Source organism: Podarcis vaucheri, assembly GCF_965113315.1.
Source record: "Podarcis vaucheri genome assembly, chromosome: 6".
Taxonomy (NCBI): domain Eukaryota; kingdom Metazoa; phylum Chordata; class Lepidosauria; order Squamata; family Lacertidae; genus Podarcis; species Podarcis vaucheri.
This window is the reverse complement of record NC_138764.1, coordinates 15940473-15967641: the sequence shown is the minus strand read 5'-3', so window position 1 is coordinate 15967641 and position 27169 is coordinate 15940473. Positions and strand designations below refer to the sequence as shown.

The following is a 27169-nucleotide window of genomic DNA, read 5'->3' as shown; positions in this document are numbered from 1 at the left end:
GCAAGCAAGCAAGCAAGCAAGCGATAGCTTTGCTACACCCAACACAAATAAATTCAGTTCACATTAAGGGCTTGTAAGAGGCAAGTCCCATAAGATGCATCTGTTTCACTCCTGTCTTCTCTTCTAGGTTGGAATGAGCTGCTGATTGCCTCTTTTTCCCACCGCTCTGTCTCCGTGCAGGACGGCATCCTGCTGGCCACAGGCTTACATGTGCAACGGAGCAGTGCGCACAGCGCCGGAGTGGGCTCCATTTTCGACAGGCATGTTTCGGAACTCTTGTTTTGACGTTTGCGCTTTTCTACGTTCATGGCTTCTTTGAGTTGATTTGGTGGAATAAAAAGCTCGGTTAGGAGATAGCAGAAATCACAGGGTTAAAGGTGACCAAAAGTCCAGCGGTAGCATTTTTATCAATTTATGATGGGGTGGAAGGTTCACAGGCGACAAAGGACTTGCTCACAAATTTATTGACAGCTGCACGAATTATTATAGCCAGGAAGTGGAAGGGGCAAGCAGAATATAAAATGGAAGAATCGTACAAAGAGGTTTGGGATATAGCTATTAATGATAAATTAACATGTGCCATTAAGGTAAGATGGGGAATATGTAGGAGAAATGATTTTAAAGAGATATGATGGGTGTTTGTAGAATGTGTATTGCTAAAATGGAGGCACGAGAAGTGTTGAAATTTTGGGAGGTTGCAGAGTTATAATGGAATGGTCTCAGTGGTGGGGTGCACATTTTTCTGCTTATTTATGTATGATTAATCATTAATTTAATTTAATAACGAGCAAAAAAAAAAAAAAGGAAAACAACGTTTAAGGTTTAAGCTACCGGGGGACTTAGGGAAAATCCACTTCTTGAGCCTTCCAGGAAGGCAGAAAAGCTCTCTGGGTAGTGGTGTGCACCCAACTTTAACCACAACCCATAGCTATCCTGCCTTTTCTTATGAAATAGTGTGTTTCGCTGCATTTTCTCCCAGACCACCTTCAACCCAAGTCCATAAAAAGAGCAACCTAGATGCGTTTTAAGCTGGTAATGTGTGCACAGCCCGCATAGCTGCTTCCAGGCAGGCGTCTCTTAGCACTATAAATGAACACCCATTTACTATAAACCATAAGCAGAATTGCAGTTGACTTTCCACACTATTGGGGTATTCCATATCTTCTGTCCATTCATGCCAATATGAGCTGCTCAAACATATTTACTGGTGGGGAGGGGAAACAGAAGGTCCTGTTCACCTGAGTCGGCATTTGAAACAAAATACACCTTCACTATAAACTTTGTGGTAGTGGATGCTATTTTATCACCCAGTTTATTTTTTTTAATCATTCTTTTAATTGATGCTAAAATGGTTTTCTGGTTATATCATTCAATTTAAAAAAAAAAGGTGAGAAAAGAAATTTTAAAAATATGGTGGGCAAGGATTTCTTCCATCATTTTTTGTAAAGGAATGTTATAACTTTATTTCATTTAAGCAATTATAGCAAAAAAAAAAAAAAAAAAAGCTATATGCAGTTCACTGCAGATGGTGACAGCAGTCGTAAAATTAAAAGATGCCTGCTTCTTGGGAGAAAAGCAATGACAAACCTAGACAGCATCTTAAAAATCAGAGACATCACCTTGCCAACAAAGGTCTGTATAGTTAAAGCTATGGTTTTCCCAGTAGTGATGTATGGAAGTGAGAGCTGGACCATAAAGAAGGCTGATCGCCAAATAATTGATGCTTTTGAATTATGCTGCTGGAGGAGACTCTTGAGAGTCCCATGGACTGCGAGAAGATCAGACCTATCCATTCTGAAGGAAATCAGCCCTGAGTGCTCACTGGAAGGACAGATCCTGAAGCTGAGGCTCCAAGACTTTGGCCACCTCATGAGAAGAGAAGACTCCCTGGAAAAGACCCTGATGTTGGGAGACATGGAGGGCACAAGGAGAAAGGGACGACAGAGGACGAGATGGTTGGACAGTGTTCTCGAATCTACCAGCATGAGTTTGACCAAACTGCGGGAGGCAGTGGAAGACAGGAGTGCCTGGCATGCTCTGGTCCATGGGGTCACGAAGAGTCGGACACGACTAAACAACGACAACAAAGCAAAAAATATATATATTATTTTAGTGTTAATCAGAAGACTAATTTAAAAAGGAGCAGAGTGTAAAATGACGCCTGCAGAAATGGACCTGATTAATGTGTGCTGAGCTGTGATAATTCACTGCTAGGCCACTGCCTTTTGAAAGGAAGAAGGGTGGTGCTTAGGAAAAGTCACTGAGTGCCTTTGTGCCTTACAGGTGTTGTTCAACCCCACTGAACAACACCTCCCCATTTGCCCTGTTCAGCATGGCCAATGGTCAGGAATGATGGGATAAGCCACCTGTGCCTGGAGAGATGGTGCCACTTTTAATTCAGAAGAAAGTGAGCTTTCTGTGCTCTGAGAAAAGGTGGAAGAACAAGATGGAAAACACAGGATAATGGTGACTAGATGATGGCACTATATCTGTCAAGGCTAAGGGAATACTATTCCTTCCCCAGTGGCAGCCAGCCCCCCACAAGCAGATAACATAAAGAGTCCTTACCAAGTAATTTATTCAGTATTCACAGCATGACAAAGGGATGTAGTCTCTATGCCAAGATGGGGTTGCTCTAAGTAAAGTCCCACCCCCCTTCGTCTCCCCTATTCAGGGCTGGATTTAGGTTTGATGAGGCCCATAGCTACTGAAGGTAATAGGGCCCTTTATATGCCCAGCTGTCCTTTGTTAACAACAAATTGTCGCTGTTTTTTATGTTGAATATATGCTCTATGGTAATTTATGGACCTAATAGGTATCTAAAGCCATTTGCACATAACAAATAAGAGCCTACACAACACAAAACACTGTGGCTGTATGCAGGTTTTATTTTATTTGTTTTTTTATCTTATATTTTGGAATTGTACATCCATTTTCCCCTTTTTTTGGGGGGGGGTCCCCCAAGAGAGTGGGGCCCTAAGTTATAGCTTGTTTAGTTTATACCTAAATCTGGCACTGCCCCTATTCTACGTCAGACCTGCGCTGGCTAATCTGAGCTTTCTGCTTCTGAGCTCTCTGTTCTACAACTCTCAATGCCCGTCTGGTCCTGGGAGAAGGGTGGTGGTGGTCAGGAATGCTTTCCAAGGACACTGAGTCTCTCAGCTGTCTCTACCCTCCTCCTCCTCCTCCTCCTCCTCCGCCGCCTCCTCCTCCTCCTCCTCCTTCTTCTTCTTCCTGCTCCTCTTCCAATATTTCCCAGCTTCTCCGCTCTGCAGCCTCTGAATTATGCCCTTCTGCAAACCACTGATCTAAATCTATACTGTCCTCCTGTTCTCAGGAAGGGTCAGGAGAAGGGGGGGCTGTCCTCACCATTCCTCCTCAGTCCAGCCCCTGACAATACGGATGCCCCTTGAAAAGTGAATGAATGAAGCCTGGCAATTCTACACTGTGGTGTGGAGGCATCTCGGACTGCTATTTGCACACTGAGTGCATCACTGCAGAGTTTGATTCTCCAATTCCCTCTTTTGTCTCTAATACAGGGTCCTTACTGAGCTGGTATCCAAAATGAAAGACATGCAGATGGACAAATCTGAGCTGGGGTGCCTACGAGCCATTGTCCTGTTCAATCCAGGTATGTGTGGATGCCTGGGAAGCTGGTCCAGGGTCACATCAACAGCTTCTGGGCAGGCCTGTTCTTGCTGGTTCTAGGGAAAGGCCTTCTTGGTGACCTCTTCTCTCAACTGCCCAGCTTTGCCATCACTCCCTCATCCATCCATGTGGCACTGAGGTAGCCAAGTTAGTCCAGTGGCAGGAAAATACGGAGGAAGGATGGTGCTTAAAGAGAACGGAAATAGAGCAATGCATGGAGAGGAATGACTGAACAGCAATGGGGATGGCAGTAGAAAAGATGAATAAAATGTGTAGGCCTCATATTGTAAGGAAGGGGATACCACTTTAAGCCTGCCTAAGGCCATCCTAAGGGACGTGGGTGGTGCTGTGGGTTAAACCACTGAGCCTAGGGCTTGCTGATCAGAAAGGCGGCGGTTCAAATCCCCGCGATGGGGTAAGCTCCTGTTGCTCGGTCCCAGCTCCTGCCAACCTAGCAGTTCAAAAGCACGTCAAAGTGCAGGTAGATAAATAGGTACTGCTCCAGTAGGAAGGTAAACGGCATTTCCATGTGCTGCTCTGGTTCGCCAGAAGCGGCTTAGTCATGCTGGCCACATGACCCGGAAGCTGTACGCCGGCTCCCTCGGCCAATAAAGCAAGATGAGCGCTGCAACCCCAAAGTCGGTCACAACTGCACCTAATGGTCAGTGGTCCCTTTACCTTTGTAAGGCCATCCTGTTGCCATGTAAGGGCCATGAGGCAGTCTTTTTTGGTTTCTGGCCGGTACCACATAGTAAAGTAAAAAAGGTAAAGGACTATGGGGTGTGGCACTCATCTCACTTCAGGCCGAGGGAGCTGGTGTTTGTCCACAGCTTTCTGGGTCATGCAGCCAGCATGACTAAACCTCTTCTGGCTCAATGGAACAATGTGGCGGAAATCAGAGCACACGGAAATGCTGTTTACCTTCCCGTCACAGCAGTACCTATTGCACTGGTGTGCTTTCGAACTGCTAGGTTGGCAGCAGCTGGGACAGAGCAATGAGTGCTCACCCCATTGCGGGGATTTGAACAGCCAACCTTCTGATCTGCAAGCCCAAGAGCAGGCTTCAACCTTCGGCCCTCCAGATGTTTTGAGACTACAATTCCCATTATCCCTGACCACTGGTCCTGCTAGCTAGGGATCATGGGAGTTATAAGCCAAAAACATCTGGAGGGCTGAGGTTGAGGAAGCCTGCCCAAGAGGCTCAGTGGTTTAGTCCACAGCGCCACCCGTGTCCACCTTTACCTTTATCACATTGTATATATTAGGGACAGCAGTGTGTCTTCTCAGAGGTCTCTTTTAGGTAGATGGGTAATATTATTGCTCTGCCTGTTTTTCCAGTTAATTACGGTTTCACAGCTAACATACACCATGGAGTACGATGCTATTACAGTTCACTTGGCCATTCTGCAACCTACAGATAAGGAGTGGGCAATAGCTCTGCTGTTTTTTAATCATGATTCCCCTCCCTTCCTTGCTCTCTCACCCCATCAGATGCCAAGGGTCTGTCTAGTCCTGCAGAGGTGGAATCACTACGTGAGAAAGTTTATGCAGCTCTGGAGGCGTACACCAAACAAAAGTATCCTGATCAACCGGGAAGGTAAATAGAAAGAGGCTCAGCACCACTCTTAACACAGAATGATGTTGGAAAGTGCAGAATACCAATGATGGTGCTTCTGTGTGTTTGGTTGGTTCGGAAACATTCAGAGGACAAGAGAGCCAAAAGGGACAAATCAGTAATGGGCAACAACCTTGCTAGATCTAGATCTGGAGGTGACCTGTACTTGGATCAGTGACAACCTAAAACCCCTTGAACGTCACATTGAATTCCCTAGAGGAAAAACGAGATCTAAATTTATTAAATAAATTAAAAGTCTATATTTCTTAGATCCAGAATCGACCGCCAATCCCAAATAGGGATGTGAGAAGGCAGCTGTTTCTGTTCCAACCTGTATCCATCACAATCATCGGCGCTTACTTTCTGCTGCGGTTTGGTTTCCACCAAATATGACATTCACTGGGCTCATTTCTCGGCACAGGTCTGGACTTTAAAGCTGCATGTCTGAGCACTCTACACACACACACACACACTGTTTTCCCTAGGAAAACCTGTGTTTTACCACTGATCACAGCAAACAACCGTCGGGTTTTCCCAGGGAAAGTGTCAGGATAAAAAAGGAACTGTTTAAAGCCCAGATCTGTGCCTGGAAAGAACAGTGTGAAAGGAAATCTGAGTGAGCCCTGAGTCTTGCACCCCTCTCTTTAAGGTAACTTACATTCATCTCAGTGGAAAGGAAGCTGCTGTCAAAACAACATAAAAACAGTCCCTAATTGTGCATCACTTTTGAACTGAAAAAGCCAACAGCAATGTGAACAAACACTGATTGCTTTTCTGTTTTTGTTGGAATTATCCAACATCGCATTTGCTTATTTACTCCAGAGCAACAAGTTAGAAATGAACCAGGGACATGGGTTTCAGCAGGGAAACGAGAAGTTAGATCAGGGGTCAGCAAACTTTCTCAGCAGGGGTCTGGTCCCTCAGACCTTGTGGGGGGCCAGACTATATTTTGAAGGAAAATAATGAACGAATTCCTATGCCCCACAAATAACCCAGAGATGCATTTTAAATAAAAGCACACATTCTACTCATGTAAAAACACTCTGATTCCCGGACCATCTGTGGGCTGGATTTAGAAGGTGATTGGGCCAGATCCGGCCCCTGGGCCTTAGTTTGCCTACGCATGAGTTAGATGGAGCAACTTTCTGTTCTGGTGGCCGGAGATCAGATCCTTTGCCTCCTGATCTCAGCCACTCCCAAGTTGGCAATCTCTCTTTAAGAAGACTACAGTGCCCTCCTGTCTCTGTCAAACTTCTAGATAAGGAAATGACTGAGGGGGGAGAAAGTACAGGCTGACAGTGGAGAGCCAACTTTGGAGGTGACTTTTCTTCTGGATCTCACTTTCTCTTTCCTTCCAGTAGCCTTTGGAATAACTACGTTATCCAATTCTGCCATCTGCTGGTTAGCATGCAAATGGGAAATCGTTAAAAGTTATCTTCTGTGTAGTTCTCCTACATCTTCCTCTCTCCTCCACCACCACCCCTTTTTGGGAGATTTTGGTACTGAATAGATTTGACAGGAATTGGGGCAAATGCGGAGCGGTGGTTATTTATATTGTGTATGCTGTTTAATGGCTTTAATGTTTTGTGAGCTGCCTCTAGGCTGGAAGGGATGAAGTAAAATATTTTAAATTAACGGTGTAAAGACCAACAGTACAGCAAAACTAACAGTACACAGCTGGGGCCATAATATCCTAAATGGTCACCCACAAGTTTTTTTTGGGGAAAGGTGAATTTTATACCCTCCAAGAGGTCACTTGTGTGGGACAGCTCTCCACCTCGTGGGTGCCCTTTTGCCATTCCATTAAAAAGCAACTGCAGTCAAGGTTCTGCTCCTGGCCGCATATGTTGGCTGGGCCTGGTCCACAGGTTGTAAATGCCAATGGGATTCATGTGGAGAAAAGTGGAGTTTATAAATAATGTATATCCAAGGTGTGAAAAACTTGCAGGAGGGGATTCAATGCCTTGGATTTGTGCCTGAAAGCAAACTCTGGTAACTAGTGTGGTGGGATACATTCAGTGAGGCCCAGCGCTGAGGGCCTTCTGGCGGGTCCCTCACTGCGAGAAGTGAGGTTACCAGGCAGAGGGCCTTCTCGGTGGTGGCACCTGCCATGTGGAACAACCTCCCATCGGATGTCAAGGAAATAAACAACTATCTGACTTTTAGAAGACATCTGAAGGCAGCCCTGTTTAAGGAAGTTTTTAATGTTTGAAGTTTTATTCTGTTTTTAGTGTTCTGCTGGGAACCACCCAGAGTGGCTGGGGAAACCCCGCCAGATGGGCAGGGTGTTGTTGTTGTTGTTGTTGTTGTTGTTGTTGTTGTTGTTGTTGTTGTTGTTACAATATCCAAAAGAAAGTCAAGAAGCAGCTGAGTTCTCTTTAAGTCCAACCCCATGTTAGGTACCTTATGCAGTTGTCAGTCTAAGAAGGCTGACCCATTTTAAGCTCTAAAATACAGATAAATGTTTTGGTGAAAGCAGGGGGGGTATCGTTTCTGAGTGAAATGAAGTTTAGTTTCTTTTCCTACGTCTTCCTGCGATCTGCAGTGGATTTAAAGCTAAAACGAAAAACCTAGACTACAGACCATCACACAACCTGCTTCTTCCCTGTTTCATTGGTATTTTATTGATATGGTACCTTTCTATATATATCCTGCTCAGAGCTGTTTACACACACACACACACACACACACACACACACACACACACACACAGCCCAACAAGTCACATATCACAATATCAAGAAATTTTCGAAAGTGCATAGTAATAAATAATCAGCATTAAACAATTCAAAAACCAAATTTAATTCCACCAGAGTTTAGCTATATCCTGTTCTGTGGGTGCTTGAGGCGCACAGAGGAAACAGGCAGTATCTGGTGAAGTTGGGTCGCCGTAGTCAAGGTCACATCAAGCAGATAAAGCCTGGTATATCCTGCTCAGAGCTGTTTACACACACACACACACACACACACACACACACAGCCCAACAAGTCACATATCACAATATCAAGACATTTTCGAAAGTGCATAGTAATAAATAACACTGGTCAACAACAAATTTGTTGTCTGCATTTTTTCAGTTGATTTAGGACGAATCTGATGCACTGAATCCAAAAATCACATTGGTTTTGCTCAAACAGGTCAAGTTTTTGAGCTATGGCCACATGTCTTTTTTTACATTTTTGTTCACATGTACGCTTGTGTGGAGCATTTTAGAAGAAGTTGTAGGGGGTAAAATGCCGTGTCGAATAATTTTGATTGGAAATGATTATTTTAATGACAAGAAGTATTCAGGTTCGATAGTTCTGGGTGATTATGTCGAAAAGGGATCAGTTTGAAGTCATAAAACCTCAAAGTCTTCAATAAATTGGTGTGGCTCCATAAATTGGTGGGATCAACAGAAAGAACCGGAGCAGCCTCAAGTATCCTGATCTTCAATCAGCACGTCGTCCTGTAGCTCATTGTGATGAAATTCCAGTGCCTATCTTCGGAGAACTTCCTGACATTAGTGACGAAGATGCCTCCAGTGTTGAAGGACATGAAGAAGAAGAAGTGGTTCTTGAAGATGATGCTCCACATCCATTTTCCCAAAAGGAGTTGAATGATCTAGTTCGTGACCTCAGCTTGTCAAAGGACTCTGCCGAACTGTTGGCATCCAGATTGAAGGAAAAGAAACCTCCTCTCTGACAGTGCTCGCATCAGCTTCTTCTGCAACCGGCATCAAGAGTACCTCCGTTTTTTCTCGGAAGAGAAGGACTTGGTGTACTGTGCAGATATTGCGCAGCTTCTGCTCATGCTTGGAGTGCCACAGTACGAACCCAAAGATTGGAGACTGTTCATTGACAGCAGCAAGCGATCACTGAAATGTGTTCTGCTACACAACGGCAACCAGTTTGCCTCTATACCCCTGGCTCACTCGACTACACTGAAGGACAACTATGAAGCGGCAAAGTGTGTGCTGGAGAAAATTGGTTATGATCAGCATAAGTGGTTTATTTGTGTTGACCTGGAGATGTTGAACTTTTTGTTGAGACAACAGTCTGGCTTCACCAAGTACCCATATTTTCTGTGCATGTGGGATAGTAGGGACCGTGCTCAGCATTACACGAAGAAGGACTGGCCTGTGCGGGAGGAATTGGTGCCTTGCAAAGAAAGGAACGTCATCAATGACCCTCTGGTGGACAGAGACAGAATACTCTTCCCACTGCTGCACATCAAGCTCGGCTTAATCAAGCAGTTCACCAAGGCTCTGGACAAGGATGGTGACTGCTTCACTTACTTGTGCCAGGCTTTTCCAGGATTGACCATGGAGAAGTTGAAAGCTGGCATCTTTGACGGTCCTCAGATCCGTCAGCTCATCAGAGATCCAGAGTTCGGAAAGTCAATGAACAAAGTGGAACTGGAAGCGTGGAAGGCATTTGTTCTGGTAGTGAAGAACTTTCTTGGTAACAATAAGGCCAGAAACTATGCAGAACTTGTCAACAACATGCTGACTGCTTTCAGAAACCTGGGCTGCAACATGAGCGTCAAGATGCACTACCTATTTTCACATATGGACCGGTTTCCTGAGAACCTGGGTTCAATGAGTGACGAGCAGGGGGAGAGATTCCATCAGGACATGAAAGAGATGGAGACCAGGTATCAGGGTCACGGGGACGCAGTCATGATGGCTGACTACTGTTGCAGTCTGAAGAGAGACCTCCCTGCCACTGAGCATTCCAGGAGTTCCAAGAAATGGAAGTTCAAGCCCTGAAGTTTGAAAAATAGTGAGGCGACATGCAATTTACGTGTACTTACCTTTATCAATGCCCACCATTCAGTTTGCAGTAAACCTGACCTGATGGAGAGAAATGGATGCCATTTCCTGATTCAGCAGTGCAAAAATACCCTAAATCAGTTGTAGAAATCTAGACAACATTCAAAAAGTAAAAAAATTGTTACCCAGTGTAATCAGCATTAAACAATTCAAAACCAAATTTAATTCCACCAGAGTTTAGCTATATCCTGTTCTGTGGGTGCTTGAGGCGCACAGAGGAAGCAGGCAGTACCTGGTGAAGTTGGGTCGCCGTAGTCAAGGTCACACCAAGCAGATAAAGCCTGGTCAAGCTCTCTTAGGCAGCGGGTGTGGAAGACCAGGACCTTGGATAGCTCAAAATGAGCCCTGCTAGCTAAAGCTCTCTCCTGCTGTAGTTGCAGGAAGCTGTGGTCTTGGCAGGGAAATGCAGCCAACTGTAGGCTGACAAGACCCGTCCTGCGTTTGCTTCCACATCCCCAGAGGAGTTGGCTGGGTTGTTAAAAGGCTCTTGCCTGGTTTTGCAGTTGGTGTGCCCTGAAAGGCTGGGGAACTGGAGATATGGCAATTGGTGCATCCTATAAGTCTGAGGATGAGACACGGATGGTCCTGTGGGTTAAACCACAGAGCCTAGGACTTGCCGATCAGAAGGTCGGCGGTTCGAATCCCCGCGACGGGGTGAGCTCCTGTTGCTCGGTCCCATCTCCTGGCAACCTAGCAGTTCGAAAGCACATCAAAGTGCAAGTAGATAAATAGGTACCGCTCTGGCGGGAAGGTAAACGGTGTTTCCGTGCGCTGCTCTGGTTCGCCAGAAGTGGCTTAGTCATGCTGGCCACATGACCCAGAAGCTGTACGCCAGCTCCCTCAGCCAATAAAGCGAGATGAGCGCCGCAACCCCAGAGTCGGCCACGACTGGACCTAGTGGTCAGGGGTCCCTTTACCTTTATAAGTCCGAGGATAGTTCCAAAGCTGTGTCTGGAAGGCCCCAGATTAGCAGAAGATCCAGGATTGTGAATCTTGGCAAGCTAATGCAATAATTAATCCATAATCACAACATGTATATAAAACCAGGAGGCAGTATCCAGCTGGCATATTCTGTCAGTGCAAGTTCTGCTTGTACAATGATACTTTACCCCATCCTCTCCCCGCCCAGTCCCCAAATCTGCTCCGGGAAACCCAGGCAGAACGTGTTGTTGTGCAAGCCGAACCCCTTGCACCAATGGAGCACATTGCTTAGCACAACTGCAGCAGAGAATGCAATTCATAATAACAATTAAATGGCGACAATCCATACAAACAGTTCACAAAGCACAGCCAGACATTAGAGCAGGGGTCGGCAAGGCTTACTGAGCACGGGCCAGATCACTCCCACAGAGATTCTCCGTGGGCTGGGCCGGTGCAGCGCGATGCCGGAAATCGCGCCTGCATATGTCCACGGTGCCGGAAATCTCTTCTGCACATGCACCGCGGTCATGCGCAGACGTGATTTCTGGCATCTGGGCATGTGCAGAAGCAATTTCCAGAGCCGCAGAAGCGAGTCCCCATGCCTTGCTGCGCAGGTTTAGTGCACCGCGCGGGGACTCGCCAAGCAGGCAACTTGGTTCAGGGGGGTCTGGTGGGCCAGTTAAGCAGCCTTCATGGGCTGCTGTTGGCCCATAGGCTTTAGGTTGCCGACCCCTGCATTAGACCAACTGATAGGCTTGCTGTTAATGGCAAAACATCTCCACTATAGCAATTTCGGGCTGGGAAGGTGTTGGTTTTAACCACCTGTCCCGGGTATGGATCACCTCTGCGCACAGAAGAGGGAAGAGGGAGGCAGCACTCCAAATCTTACCGAGCTTTCAAGAAGGGCTGCGATGTAGACGGGCCCTTTCCTGCATGTGTGTAGTCAATGTGTGGACTGGAACATTAGATTCCACTGGCTGCATTAACCTGCACTATGGGTGGCACTGAGAGTAATAGCCAGCAGAGTTCATGGAAGGAGCTTCCATTTCCATGAATTTGTGCCTACACGAAATACTCACTTGAAGAGTCTTGGTAAAGTGAGTCATAGATCTTGAAAGACCTACATTGGCTCCCAGTACATTTCCGAGCACAATACAAAGTGGCTTTAAAGCGTTTTAAAGCCCTAAATGGCCTCGGCCCAGTATACCTGAAGGAGCGTCTCCACCCCCATCATTCTGCCCGGACTCTGAGGTCCAGCTCTGAGGGCCTTCTGGCAGTTCCCTCATTGTGAGAAGCAAAGCTACAGGGAACCAGGCAGAGGGCCTTCTCGGTAGTGGCACCCGCCCTGTGGAACGCCCCCCCCATCAGATGTCAAAGAGATAAACAACTACCTGACATTCAGAAGACATCTTAAGGCAGCCCTGTTCAGAGAAGTTTTTAATCTGTGACATCTTAGTGTATTTTTGGTCTTTGTGGAAGCCATCCAGAGTGGCTGGGGAAACCCAGCCAGATGAGCGGGGTACAAATAATAAGTTGTTGTTGTTGTTGTTGTTGTCGTTGTTATCATTATTATCATTATTATCATTATCATTATAGATGAAACAGGGCAGCAAGCAGGAAAGCCCCTTTGGGCAAAAGAAATTCCTGCAGAGCAGGAGTTTGGGCTAGATAACCCCTGGGGTCCCTCCCAACTCTACAGCTCCATTTTTCTCACCCACCCATGGCAGAAGACTAAGCCCTGGCCTTTGGGGTTCAACCAAACAGCCCTGAAAAGAGCTTAATGTGAATTGCATTAGTGTGTCTTTGGTAGGACAAAACGAATCCTTGCTGACCCTTATGTTTCAATGATGCCATATTCGCAGCCAGCAACAGGCCTGCAGATAGCGGCAGATATTTATTCCTAATGTGGGCTATAATTTAACAGATCTAACTTTTTGGCTGATACTTTCTAGCTTTGCTGTAATCAGCCGACATTATTATGAAGTTAAGGGACACGGGTGGTGCTGTGGGTTAAACCACAGAGCCTAGGGCTTGCCAATCAGAAGGTTGGCAGTTCGAATCCCTGCAACGGGGTGAGCTCCCATTGCTCGGTCCCAGCTCCTGCCAACCTAGCAGTTCAAAAGCACGCCAGTGCAAGTAGATAAATAGGTACCGCTCTGGCGGGAAGGTAAACACCGTTTCCGTGCTCTGCTCTGGTTCGCCAGAAGCAGCTTAGTCATGCTGGCCACATGACCCGGAAGCTGTACACCGGCTCCCTCGGCCAATAAAGCGAGATGAGCGCCGCAACCCCAGAGTCGGTCACGACTGGACCTAATGGTCAGGGTTCCCTTTACCTTTTTATAATGTAGTAATGTAGTTCAAAGGGAAGCCTAAAATGCTGAAACAGCTGTTTCTGTCCACAATTTTAATCATGTATGCTGGCTCTGTGGGTAACAAAACTCGTGGCAACACATGTGTTCCAAGCAACACATTTGACTTCGGCTGATGTGGGCCCAGGTGCAGGAAGTGCCTTGCGCAACGCCCTACTTCAGATCCAGCAAATGAGATGGAGCTCTTTCTTTTGTCTCTCAACATAGCACCCCCCTTGGCTTCCCCCGATTGTCATTAACTTCAGGTTTTCTACATCTCTGGTCCCTTCAGGTTTGCCAAGCTCCTCCTGAGGCTGCCAGCCTTGAGATCTATCGGCCTGAAATGCCTGGAGCACCTCTTCTTCTTCAAGCTGATCGGTGACACCCCCATCGACACTTTCCTCATGGAAATGTTGGAGACACCGCTGCAGATTACTTTACCCTGAAAACGGATTGAGGAGGTGTGGAAACGAAGGATGAGACAGAGAGGTTGAAGGCTAATGATGGTTTCCGCTTAGGATGATGTGGTCCTGGTCTACTTGTGCCCATTCCCATTCAGGGTGGGGGGAGTAATAAGGGGGTGGTGGCATCTCTGCGAGCATTTAGTGTCCAAAAGACAGGGTCCTATGTGGCTATGGCTGCGTTGCTTTTACCCCCAGCTGGCAGCAAGGTGGGCCAGGACATCCTACGGCTTGTCAGTCACAAAATGGTGCCACCTGTACAAATAAATGAGTTTAAATTATTTTTTCACTTCCAATAAAAATGAGAAATAAAATAATATATGAGGAACTGGTGTGGAAATTGCTGTTGTTGCTTGGGGTTCCTTCTTACCCGAGGAAGGAAGGAGGAAGGTAAAAAGGTAAAGGTAAAGGACCCCTGGACGGTTAAGTCCAGTCAAAGGTGACTATGGATGGGGTTGCAGCACTCATCTCACTTTCAGGCCGAAGTGTCAGTAAGCCTTTACCAAAGGTGTCATGAGCTTTGAAGACGCTCGAACTCAGGACGAAAGGGAGAAACATGCTAAGAGGAAGGCATGCTTGGCAATCCACACCGTGATCAACTCCCACCCAGGAACCAATGTCCCCACTGTGGAAGGACGTGTGGCAGTGGCGTAGCGTGGGGGTTGCAGGGGGGGCCGGCCGCACCGGGCGCAAAATCTGGTGGTTAGGGTTAGGGGGCGCAAATCCACGGGTTAGGGGCCGCAAATCCACGGGTTAGGGGGCACAGATTACTTGCCTTGCCCCGGGTGCTGACAACCCACGCTACACCACTGGCGTGTGGATCCAGAATTGGCCTCCACAGTCCCTTACGGACTCGTTCAAACCGTGTTTATGGAAGACAATCTCACTTGGCGACGAGTGATCGCCAAAGAGAATTCACTCACCCCTTATTTCCGTAGCAGCGGGGGGGGGGCGCGGCACCATTTTGTGGTTCGCCTCAGATGCCCAAATGTCTTGAGCCAACTCTGGCTGGTGTGCAGCATGGGATCCTTAAAGTTGTGTCTGTGGACACTATGGCATCCACCCTCAGGCACCACACCCCCATTATTTATTTTCAAAATGGAGCTTCTTCTCTTTTTTTGCTGTGTGTGTGTGTTTGATTGGATTTGTTTTGTTCCTTGCACATCCAGTGCCGGATTAACATATAGGCTAAACAAGCTATATCTTAGGGCCCCACTCTCTTGGAGGCCCCCCCAAAAAATAAAGGGGAAAAAACTGGATGTACATTTCTGAAATATAAGATAAAAATCAAATAAAACTTACATACAGCAGCAGTGCTTTGTGTTGTGTAGGCTCCTATGATGTAAGTAATGGGCCCCGCCTGCTAGCCTGCTCCCTAAAATATCACTGGTTTGCTCATTTCTATATCAACTACAGTGGTACCTTGGTTTGCAACCGTTTTGGATTACAACCATTTTGGGTTACAACCACGTCAAACCCTGAAGTGTGTGTCCCTTTTTTTGGATTACAACCCTTTTTTTATTACAAACCTTTTTTTTTTTTTTTTGAGGCCCCATTGGCAAAAGTGCGCCTTGGGTTACAACCTGTTTTTGTTTACAACCGGACCTCCAGAACGGATTATGGTTGTAAACCAAGGTATCACTGTACTTTGATAAAATACATCTTTTGTTATGTGCAAATGGCTTTAGGTACCTATTAGGTCCATAAATTGCCACATAGCATATATTCAGCACACAAAACAGTGAGAATTTGTTGTTGACAAAGGACAGCTGGACATTTAAAGGGCCCCATTACCTTCAGTAGCTTAGAGCCTCATCAAACCTAAATCCGGCCCTGTTCACATCCCACAAATACATAATGCAAACATGTAAGAGTGTCTTGTTGTGAACTCTCCAGCAGGCGGCAAGAGTGAATTTGGGTGTTTTATTTCTCAAGGAACTTCAACAAAATTGAAGGCTGCTTGTAGCTCCTTCTGGTCTCCATAGCACCAGCCAATCAGAAGTGCAAGTAGGACCCTGATGATTTGCGTGGCAAAGAAATACTTCACCCCAGTAGTGATTTCAGCCAGGAACTCTGGGACTGCACGTGGACAATTTCAGTCAGTAGGGACTGACTCTGCTGCAAGTACCTTACTACATACAGTGGTACCTCGGGTTACATACACTTCAGGTTACATGCGCTTCAGGTTACAGACTCCGCTAACCCAGAAATAGTGCTTCAGGTTAAGAACTTTGCTTCAGGATGAGAACAGAAATCATGCTCCAGTGGCGCGGCAGCAGCAGGAGGCCCCATTAGCTAAAGTGGTGCTTCAGGTTAAGAACAGTTTCAGGTTAAGTACGGACCTCTGGAACAAATTAAGTACTTAACCTGAGGTACCACTGTAGTTGCAAATAAGTCTAACAGCAACCATTCAGTGCTTCACTCCACAAGGGGGGGGGGGAAAGTTTCAGTCTTAATCTTAAAATATTAATCTACATTTCTGACTGCACCTCTGAGCTCCCAGTATTGCTTGTGCTCAAGGTGAAACAGGCTCTTTTCTTACTTACTGGGGGTATCTGGGGAGGAGGCACAATTGTTGCAGCAGCCATTTGTTGGCCAACGTATTATAACAGTTACAGCTTGGACTACTGCAATGCGCTCTACGTGGGGCTACCTTTGAAGGTGATCCAGAAACTACAACTAATCCAGAATGCGGCAGCTAGGCTGGTGACTGGGAATGGCCGTTGAGACCACATAACACCGGTTCTGAAAGACCTACATTGGCTCCCAGTACGTTTCCGAGTTCAATTCAAAGTGTTGGTGCTGACCTTTAAAGCCCTAAACGGCCTCGGCCCAGTATACCTGAAGGAGCGTCTCCACCCCATCATTCAACCCAGACACTGAGGTCCAGCGCCAAGGGCCTTCTGGTGGTTCCCTCATTGCAAGAAGTGACATTACAGGGAACCAGACAGATGGCCATCTCAGTTGTGGCGCCTTCGCATCACATGTCAAGGAAATCTGAAGGCAGCCCTGTTTAGGGAAGTTTGTAATGTTTGATGTTTTATCGTATTTTTAATATTTTGTTGGAAGCCGCCCAGAGTGGCTGGGGAAACCCAGCCAGATGGGCAGGGTATTAATAAAATAATAATAATAATAATAATAATAATAATAATAATAATAATAATAATAATAATACGCAAACATTCTGGCTCTGTCTTAGCGATGCTTCTTTGGTCACTTACAATGAGTGCACTACCAACCTTCACCACTTGGTGGCTTGTGTTTTTCTCCACAGCTTTACACTGGGAATCCTGTCCTTACGGTTTTTTTCAAATGTCCACAGGCCTTAATCTCTGCTAAGTTTGTTTAGGATTGCAGTTTAAGGTACGTCACAACAGTGGCATGAAAGCGGCCCTCCCATATGTTACCCCATGCAAGATTTAAAGGACAAGCACCGTACAGGTTGGGTCCTTAACATGACAGTTGTCATCTGTCTGGGGTTGCAGACGACCATCTGATGGGAAAGACTCACCTAGTTGGTCTTTCTAGCCTTTAGGCCTCACACCAGTGCTATGGGATGAAAGCACAGCAGGAAAATACAATTAATACAAAATAAGTGATTGAAAAAGAGTGTTTGGGGGGAAAAACCTTTGGAATTTACTTTCAGGCACTAATTTCTAAGAATTTCTAAGAAGCACAATTTTAAATCAATGTCCCAGTTGGTATATTGCAATGGTGGGGATACAAAACAGAATACCTGTGGTATATTCTCCTAATGTGGAAATATTGTGGTCAAGTAGTTTCACACTGTCATGAATGCCCACGAGTGCAAGATTTTTGGATGACAGAGCTTGCAAGAGGTGAGAAAATATTGCAGACTGCAGTGTCCTTCCAAAACATCATACTTATGACAAAAAATAAAAATGTGCAAACAAGTTTCCACACCAGAGGGGACTGCAAGATGTATAACAGGTTATTTTTCACTCCATGGACTTCCTGCAGGGAGAGGAAAATCCAGATTAAATTTTTTAAGGTACAGTATGGCATTTTGAGGGACGCGGGTGGTGCTGTGGGTTAAACCACAGAGCCTAGGACTTGCCGGTCAGAAGGTTGGCAGTTTGAATTCCTGTGACGGGGTGAGCTTCCGTTGTTCAGTCCCTGCTCCTGCCAACCTAGCAGTTCAAAAGCACATCAAAGTGCAAGTATATAAATAGGTACCGCTCCGGCGGGAAGACAAACGGCATTTCTGTGTGCTGCTCTGCTTCGCCACTTGACCCAGAAGCTATACGCCGGCTCCCTCTGCCAATAAAACGAGATGAGCACCGCAACCCCAGAGTCGTCCACAACTGTACCTAATGGTCAGGGGTCCCTTTACCTTTACCTATGACATTTTGACGGTAAGGATTTTATGTGAAACAAAATAAGAAAATTCCTTCCAGTAGCACCTTAGAGATCAGTGCAAAAAAATTGTGCATGTGACCAGCATGAATTCCACAAAAATGCCCACATGGAAACACCCTAGAACTCCAAAATTTGGGGATCAGTGGCTTACACATCTTGAAACCATATCTTACACTGTAGGCTGTGTACACACTAACATGTAGTTTTTCTCAATAAAGAAATGTTTGTGTCCATCTAGATTGAGTCTAGACCTTCCCCTTGATTAGGTCATCCATGGACACACTGCAGTGAGCTTTTGTTTTTGGAATGAAACCAGTTTCCTGCTGTTCAGGAGCAAAAAATATACAATAAATCTAAAATGTGTGAGAACCATGTAGGGGGAAAAAAGTGCCCAGTCTCCATGGATTCTAGAACAAAATGTATTGCGTTCACAGCCATATTCTCAAAAGGTTTTGCAGTATTTCTCCCAGCCAAAACTGTATGGTCAAGCACACTGTAGACCTTGGTTACACTCTCTTACAGGGACTGAATTAGTAAAGTTTGAAAAATTATAACCATGGCCAAACTCCTCCATTCTGAAGGAAATCAGCCCTGAGTGCTCACTGGAAGGACAGATCCTGAAGCTGAGGCTCCAGTACTTTGGCCACCTCATGAGAAGAGAAGACTCCCTGGAAAAGACCCTGATGTTGGGAAAGATGGAGGGCACAAGGAGAAGGGGATGACAGAGGACGAGATGGTGGGACAGTGTTCTCGAAGCTACCAGGATGAGTCTGACCAAACTGCGGGAGGCAGTGGAAGACAGGAGTGCCTGGCGTGCTCTGGTCCATGGGGTCACGAAGAGTCGGACACGACTAAACGACTAAACAACAACAACAACAACATGGCCAAACTCCATTATTATTATTATTATTATTATTATTATTATTATTACTCATTTCAGTTCTATACTGCTTTACATTTTTAAGAAAGAAATCTCAAATTGGTTTCCAACCTACATGAAAACACCAAATAAAACAATCCAACATAAAACTTTACAAGAAGAAAGTCAGATATAAAGTATACATTCAAAGCAGTACAATTAGCAGGAAACTAAAATATTATCTTAAAGACTTCAAAACAAAACATTACCAAGGCCAACTGCAGAATGCACATTTAATGCAGCAAAGTGAATTTTAAAGTATCTCAAACACTTCAAAATGAAACATTTCACCAAAGGAAGTCAAATATAAATGTACATTTAAAACAGCATCATTAGCAAGAAAATGAAATGTTAGCTTAGGTACAGAACATATCTGCTGCTCTTGCTGTCAATGGTGGTTCGTGCGTGGTGGGGGCTGTGGAAACTGAGGCTGATGATGACTTGGGTCTTCCCTAAGAGGCAGCCAAGCCGGTCCGTCTCAGGTTCAGGCAACTTTCTCAAAGTCCGGGTTCCCCTTCTTTTCCAGTCTAGAAACAGCTGAGGAGAGAAAAAGGAAACTGTTGCTTTGCAATACAGAAATGTGTCTTTTGATGACTACCCAATTATATGCATTCCACCCCATTGTTTGCTTTCTTTAAATATCTGTTGTCGTTTTACCTCGACCCTTTTCGGTAAATGTCCACTTGTTGAATGGGACGTGGGTGGCGCTGTGGGTTAAACCACAGAGCCTAGGGCTTGCCGATCAGAAGGTCGGCGGTTCGAATCCCCGCGATGGAGTGAGCTCCCTTGCTCGGTCCCTGCTCCTGCCAACCTAGGAGTTCGAAAGCACGTCCAAGTGCAAGTAGATAAATAGGTTTATTCCGGCGGGAAGGTAAACGGCGTTTCCGTGCGCTGCTCTGGTTCGCCAGAAGCGGCTTAGTCATGCTGGCCCCGTGACCTGGAAGCTGTAGGCCAGCTCCCCTGTCCAATAAAGCGAGATGAGCGCGGCAACCTCAGAGTCGACCACGACTGGACCTGATGGTCAGGGGTCCCTTTACCTTTACCACTTGTTGAAAAGTAGCTCCACCTGCTGCTGCTGGTGGCGCAATTGCCCGGAGCCGGTTCTTCCTTTCCCAAGTTCCATCACTGCCCACATGGAGGCACCCAAAGACTCCTGTGAGGAGTCAGCAAGCGAATTGCGGACATTCCTCAGGATGTTGAGGAGGGGCGGCCCAGCGCAAGCAGCGGCTCGAGCGCCTCTTCCTTCTCAAAAGCTCTAAAAGCTACCCTTGATGCCACCTTGCGCCTTGGTTCTTCTCGCCCGGTATTGCCTGGCCTGGCAGAGGCTTCCTTGGAGCTACCCTAGACTTGGTGCCTGACATGCTTCAGCTAGAGCCCGAACTCTCTGCGCGCAAAGCGCCGCTCTGCTTCTCAGTTCCCACGTTCCCCCAGAATCTCTCCCGCCTCCCCGTTGCAACAATGCTTTGTGGATGCTTGACGCCATGCATGGCAAAGGGGAGGCGACGCTTTCCCTAGAGCTGCGCCGCTCTGCTGCGTAAACGGCGTGGTTTGGTTGTGGTCTACGCGCCACGCCACTAAGGAGGCGCGGGGACTGGCTGCATACCCACGGGCAGCCGATAACAGAACTCTGCTCTTTAGATTACTTTTACCACTTGGTATACCGCCTCGCGCCCTGGAGATGGCAGGATGTGGAAGCAGAGCAGGAAAGAGCGAGGATTGACTCCCTTGGAGGTTTTGCGCGCAATATCCAAGAGAAGGAGAGGAGCAAAGTTTCCTGAGGTCTCTCGCGCCATCGCGCCATTCTTCCTGGAGAGCTCTTCTCAATTCCCCTGCCTTCCCCTTCCCCTTCCCCTTCCGTGGAATCAGCTATAACGCAAAAGGCGAGGCCAGAGGTAAACAGTAATGTCCCCCTGCCCCAGGTTGCTGGACTCCAAGCGCCAGCCAGCGTGGCCATCCCTGCTCCAAGGCCACACGAGAGGAAACAAGGCTTCTCCAGTCCCAACCCCGCTCCGGCACACACCCCTCTTTCTTATATTGAGCCAAACCTGCTGTTAAAACGCCCTCATCAGAGCGCGTTGGAGTCTATTGCCCTGCACACTTCACAAGGGAATACATCCCATTGCAATCAGTGGGGACTTACTTCTGAGTAAGCGTCTATATTGTTCAGGGGCGCCAGCTTGAACAAAATATAGGGTGGGGGCAGGTAAGCTCCGCCTCGCGTTATGGATCACAAGACGCGGCCCACGCGCACCACTGGAATGGCTTTTATTGCGAGGGCCGAAGTGACCTCGTCCCCTAGGAGTTGGCTCCTGTGCAGTGGCGTAGCGTGGGGGGGTGCAGGGGGGCCTGCCGCACCAGCCGCAACATCTGGGGGTTAGGGTTAGGGGGTGCAAATCCACGGGTTAGGGGGTGCAAATTACTTGCCTTGCCCCGGGTGCTGACAACCCACGCTACGCCACTGCTCCTGTGAGATTGTTGGTCAAGAACAATCAAAGCGGGAAATGATGGAGCAGGAGAGAGGATGGGAGCTGGAAAAGCAATTTATTTCGAGTCTCAGTCCCTTATCGTGGCAAGCTGCGATGGCAGTGGGGGGGGGGTGCAGTGGTTAAAGTGTGGGCTTAGGGCCTGGGAGGCCACGGATGGAATCCTCATTCGGCCTTGGGCCAGTCAATACCGCAGCCTAACCTACCTCACCACTGGCCACATGACCCGGAAAAACTGCGGACAAACGTCAGCTCCCTCGGCCAGTAAAGCGAGATGAGCATCGCAACCTCAGAGTCGTTCCCGACTGGACTTAACTGTCAGGGGTCCTTTACCTTTACATACCTCACAGGTTTGTTGTGAGGGTTAAATGAAGAGGGGGGAGAACCGTGTGTGCTACCTTGGTCATGGGCGTAGCCAGGATTTTTGTTAGGGGGCAGGCTTTTGTTGGGGCAGCAGAACCTCAGATTTGTATTGATTTGATTTTGATGGACTTTGGAGGGCAGCTGCCCCATTGGCTACGCCCATGCTCCTGGTGCGGAGAAGACAGGATATAAATGCAAGAAATAAACAAAAACAACAACATAATGGTTTTATCACGCAATCATCAAGATCATGCACTATTCTTGGCATCTCATTGTTGAGGTGTTTGGCGTTTCCAATTGCGCACTTAGATTCCCTGCTCTTATTTGGAACGAAGGAAGCCCTGTGGGAATGAATGGGACTTCCTTCTGAGTCGACATGAAGGCGCCTGGCGCGCGCATCCACACGTGAGTGCATTTAAAGGTAGAACTTGATCGTATGCATAAAGGCTTGTGTGAGTTCCTGGACTGACGCGAAACCCGGTTGCGTCGACGTTCCTGCAGCAACTGCCCAACAACTTTGATTTAAAAGAGATTAAAAAAGGGAAAAAAGCTCAACCACTTTGGCTGCCCCTCACAACAAAATTCCTGACTGCGCCCATGGTGGCGTCTACGGGCATCATACCAACTTCGGGCACCCTTGGTGCTTGCCAAAGCCCCGTTTTATCTGTTAAAAAGATATAGGAGTGTTAAACTTTTTTCCACTGTTGGTTTGAGGCGGAGTTTCTCGATTTTTCGGTGGGCTGCGGACGTTCGCTGCTTTCTTTGTCTCTATTTGGGTGTGTTTGGGTGTTTTGCTTGCTTTGGGAGGGAAGGACGGATTCTTCTTCTCCTGCGAGATGCGTATATTAGGGTGCCTAGGGCTGGGTCTCCCCAAAAGCAGGAATCCCTGGTGCAGAGGTTTTCGCGTACCGGTTCCTTTGCACGTGGATCGGGGTCGAAGCCAATGTAGCCTTAACTGGGCTGTGGGTCACAGTCACAGCGAAGCTAAGGCTCCCATTCGATGCATCCTGAAATCAGCGGCATTTACCCCTGAGTAAAGGTGCCTCGGGAGTAAAGCGCCTCGCGCAGCGAAGAACTCTTGCCTTCCCCGACGGCTCAGCGCCGCCCCACCCGGTCGCGTCTCCGGATCTACAAGGAAGAACGGATGAGAATCGTCCCAGGAGCTGCAGCAACAGCAGTAACAACAAAGCAAATATAGCGCTAACCCTGTTGAGCCAAAGTATGCGTTTTTCCAAACAATACGTCGCCTTGCGACGTCGATCTCAGAAATACTTCGGCTTCTGCGAGTTGCAGATCGCCCTTGCCCTCCTCCCTCCGTCACTCCCTCATCTCAACTTGGGGGCCTCTGTCGATCTTTTTGGCCGGCTAAGGACAACCCCTCCCCGCCCTGACGTGTGAACGCGTCTCCTCCAAGCGGCACGGGCTCCTGTCCTGCTCCAGCGCCGGGTTTGCCGGCTTGAGGTGAGGTGGGGGGCAGGGATGAGCCTCGCACCGGGGGGAGGAAACCTCCGTCCTCCGACTGCGGGGCTCGCCCAGCGGGGAGGGGGCAGAGCCCAGTCCGAGCCGAGCCGAGCCCATCTGCAGGAGACCCGCGCGCCTGGCCCGGCTTCCGCCAGCCGGGGATGGCACCGCGGCTACCTCGGGCCGAGCTCCGGGCCGCTGGGGGCCGCCCGCCGCCCCTTGCTGGCGGCGCCCACCTCCCGCCTCGGAGCGCAGCGAAGGACGTGGCGCCCTTGTGAAGGCTGGGCGCAGGGGGCTTCCCAACCCGGGCTCCGACGGCAGCCTCGGCCCGCTGCAGCAGCCAGGTAAGCGCTTTCTGCCGCGTGCGCCCCGCGCGCACGGAGAAGGCGGGAGGCCCGCGAAGCCAGGAGGCACCCGGAACCCGGCCACTCTCCGCGGCTTGCCGGGCTGCGGGGTCCGCGAGTTCCCGCGGGCGCCTTCGGGGCGTCGAGCAACCGCTAGAGGGAAGAAGCTGCGCGCGGCGGGAGGGAGCTGCAGGCCCGGCTTGCCGGGAGGCGTGGAGGGGGAGATCCCAAGCGCCCTGGCCCTGACTTTTCCCCCTCCGGCCCTTTTTAAAGCGGAGTCGCGGGCGCACCTGCCCACCCTGCCTCTGTGGGCCATGTTGGACGGCCTGAAAATGGAGGAGACTCTGCAGGACGCACTCGAGCCGCCTCCGCCGCAGCCGACCTCCCTCTCCTCGGTGCTGGGTGAGTGCCAAAGTTCCGCGCGCGCCGCCGCCGAGGCAGCCCCTTCCCAAAGCTAGCCCTGCTTCCGCGCCGGATCCCTTCGGGTGCTGGAGTTGCTCCGCCTGCCTTTCTGTCCCGCGGGAGCTGCTCGTTTGATCCCGATCCCGAAGGAAGAAACCGAGGACAGGCGGCGCCTGCAGTCTCGCCAGCCCGGCGGGGTTCAAACGACCAGCTCCGGGGTGCGTCTTAGGTGGGAGGAAAAGAGGGCGGGGGGAGCGGTTTTCTCCGTAGTGGGAAGAAAATACGCGTCCCAAGTGCCTTCGCGAGGAAGGAGAGAGAGAAAAGGGACCCCTTGCAATCTTCACCATCACCCATAGAATTTAAGAACGAACCTGCCCAAATAGCAATATCTATGTCTTTATTAGTTTACTTACCCAAGCCCACTAACACAGAGAGATCTATGAGGTTAATAACTAAATCTTGTTCTGTACACGCTGCATGGAGCTGGAGCGGATAATCATCGCGCCAGGGCTAATAACGTTTCTTGGAAGGGAATAGCGGAGAACTTCTTTCCTCCGCTTCTGTATGCCCGCACCCTGCACGGCAGTTGTTCCTCTGCCGTCGTCGTCGGCGCATCTTCTCCGTCGGCTCACTCAGCAGCGCCGCGCAATGAAAGCCTCTTTGTCCTGGACGTTGCGCGTTTCAAGTTTCGAGGGTCGCACAGTGGGCAGATGGAGAACATCGCGACCACAGGTGGCACGGGGTGCGGTTGTCCCACCCGAGGACAAAAAGCAACTTTTGTCTCGACGAATCATCTCTAAATGGTAATATAACAGGACCGCAAATTCTAGGCAGGAAAGATCGATTCTGTATCTAAGAAAACATGGATAAACTTTGAAATATTTCGCCCCTTCCAGGGAGCAAAATCTTGGTTCTGTCTTTGCCCTTCCAAATATACAGCCCCTGGTGCCCAATATTTTCCAGCCTGGAAGGGGCGGAAGGGGACTTCGGGGAGCAGCGCGCCTTTGAATCGTTTGTTCAAGTCACCAAATGACCGAGTCTCAGAAGTATATTTCACATTGTATTTCGAAAGAGAAGCAGATATGAATAAGACACCTTATTTTAAAATAATTTTTCGTTTAGAATTCGAGGCCTTTTTCGTTTTCGCTTCGCTTTGGCCCGAGGGCGGCAAACATTCGCTCAGCCTGAATCTTGCCTCCTTTCTTCAAGTGTAATAGGATTTTATTAGTCACAGCCTTAGAAAAAAGAAAACCAAACAAACAAAAAAGAAAACCACAGAGCCCCTTTTTTGTTGTTTAAAATCCAGCTGCATTTTTCTAAAGAATAAACTTTCTTTTCATAACGCCACGATGACGGGCGGGATGCTTTGCATCTAAACCAAAGAGCGTTTCGACAGCGGCTCAGGATCCCGCGCCTTCGTTTTGAAAGGACATTCAGTTCGCTCCTTACTGAAAACAGACATCTTTAGGGAGAGCGAAATCCCCGTCGGGGTTTGCAAGGGACGCGATTAGTTTGGGAGATGTAAGGAAACGAAATAAAACTTGTGGTTTGAGAGGGATCGGCGTGCAAAGGCGCCCGGTCGCAAGTCCATTTGGGGCTGCGCAGATTCCCACCTCAAGGCCATAGCCTTGTTTTTTCGGACTGGCCTCAGGCCGGTGTTTACTTTCGAGCCACAGCCCGATCCTAACGCACGTTCTTAGCCAGGAGTCCCGTCCGGCTCCATGGAACTAAGGCAGGGGCGCACGGGAGGCGGGGAGGAGGCGCGTCCTGGCGCGTCCAAGGAACCGCAAGCGCCTCCGCCCCGTCGGAGAAAACGGGTTTGAGCCCCCGAATGGCGGCTGCCAAGAGCTGTCCCTTCCGCCGGCTGGAGTAGTTCGTTCGCGCGGAACCTGCCTAAGCAGCCCTCCGCAGCCGCCGCCCCGTGCCGAGAGAGCTGCGCGCCTTGTTCTCCAGTCCGCAGCGCGCCGGGAAAGCGGACGGCGGAGGGGCGGGGGCCAGTTTTCAGCTCCCTCGCTCCGGGGGCAAGGAAATGGTGCTCGCCGCGAGGGGATGGGGACGGCAGCGGGAGCAGGGGGCCTTCTTGGCCGTCGGGCTGAGTTGCGCCTTGGATGGCGAGGCTAGGGGGATGCGGCGATCCCCGGGACGGTTCCTCATGGCCCTCGCGTTCGTTGCAGGGGGAGCCCCGGCGCGGGCGCGCTCGGTGTGCGAGGGCTGCGGCGGCATCATCGCGGAGAGGTTCCTGCTGCGCCTCAACGAGCGCCTGTGGCACGAGCGCTGCGTGCGCTGCGCCGCCTGCCAGGATCCCCTGCGAGGCACCTGCTTCTTCCGCGACCAGAAACTCTACTGCCGCCTCGACTACGAGAAGTAAGTGCGCGCCGTCGGGGCGGGCAGCGGGGCCCCGCGCTCACCTTAACCCAAGACCCGCGAGCGGAAGGCGCGTCGGAGCCAGAAGGCGCCTCGGAGCCTGTTCCCACGAGCGAAGGCGCGGGGCTGCAGTCGAGGAAACCCGGGCGGCCAGTGGGGTCCAGGCGCCGAGACCCACCGGGACCTGTGCGCCCGGAGCGCCCGCGTTTCCTCTCAAGGCTGCAGTCCTAGGGGACTTGGCGGGCCAAAGCAGTGGGAGGACTTGGATATGAATAGGGTCAGGCTGGCAGGAGACACGGGATTGCAGTCTTAGACTCGGGGCACAGCTTGGTCTGCCAGTTGCAAGACCAGGAGTGCGATGGGGGATGGCTTGTACCGGCATCCTGCGGGCCTCTTCGCGCTCCCGGTTGAACGCGGCGCATCTCGCTTTAGAGGGAAGCAAAAGGTTTCTCGTCATGGCTGGAGTCCCCCCCCCCCCCAGTAAGGACCAACTTGGCAGTTACAGATAGACAGGTGCCCACCCAACAACACCTCAGCAAATCTTTTCTAGGACAATGGGGCAAAAACTCTCTGGATCTCTCTCACTGAAACTGAGGGGGGGGGAATAACAGCTCCCCACCCCACGGTTTGAGTGAGCGCTGGTGAA

At 49.1% G+C, this 27169-nt stretch overlaps 2 protein-coding genes across 4 annotated transcripts in view; both read left to right on the top strand.

Annotated features, from left to right (window-relative positions):
* RXRG (retinoid X receptor gamma) overlaps positions 1–14135 on the top strand; it is a 79328-nt gene extending 65193 nt beyond the window's left edge. For both annotated transcript variants that reach the window (XM_082225516.1, XM_082225517.1), the window contains exons 7-10: positions 128–260; positions 3540–3631; positions 5140–5245; positions 13639–14135. In XM_082225516.1, the coding sequence (XP_082081642.1) occupies positions 128–260; positions 3540–3631; positions 5140–5245; positions 13639–13792 (485 nt within the window). In that variant the 3' untranslated portion in view covers positions 13793–14135. The remainder of the gene's footprint in view (positions 1–127; positions 261–3539; positions 3632–5139; positions 5246–13638) is intronic.
* A 9410-nt stretch (positions 14136–23545) lies between these two features.
* The window catches only part of LMX1A (LIM homeobox transcription factor 1 alpha), a 70148-nt gene continuing 66524 nt past the window's right edge, over positions 23546–27169 (top strand). The window contains exons 1-3 of one of the 2 annotated variants that reach the window (XM_082225542.1): positions 23546–23757; positions 24031–24159; positions 26334–26523. In XM_082225542.1, the coding sequence (XP_082081668.1) occupies positions 24072–24159; positions 26334–26523 (278 nt within the window). In that variant the 5' untranslated portion in view covers positions 23546–23757; positions 24031–24071. Of the gene's footprint in view, positions 23758–24030; positions 24160–24830; positions 24963–26333; positions 26524–27169 lie in introns of those variants that run through there. The other variant, XM_082225543.1, reaches the window with a different exon arrangement.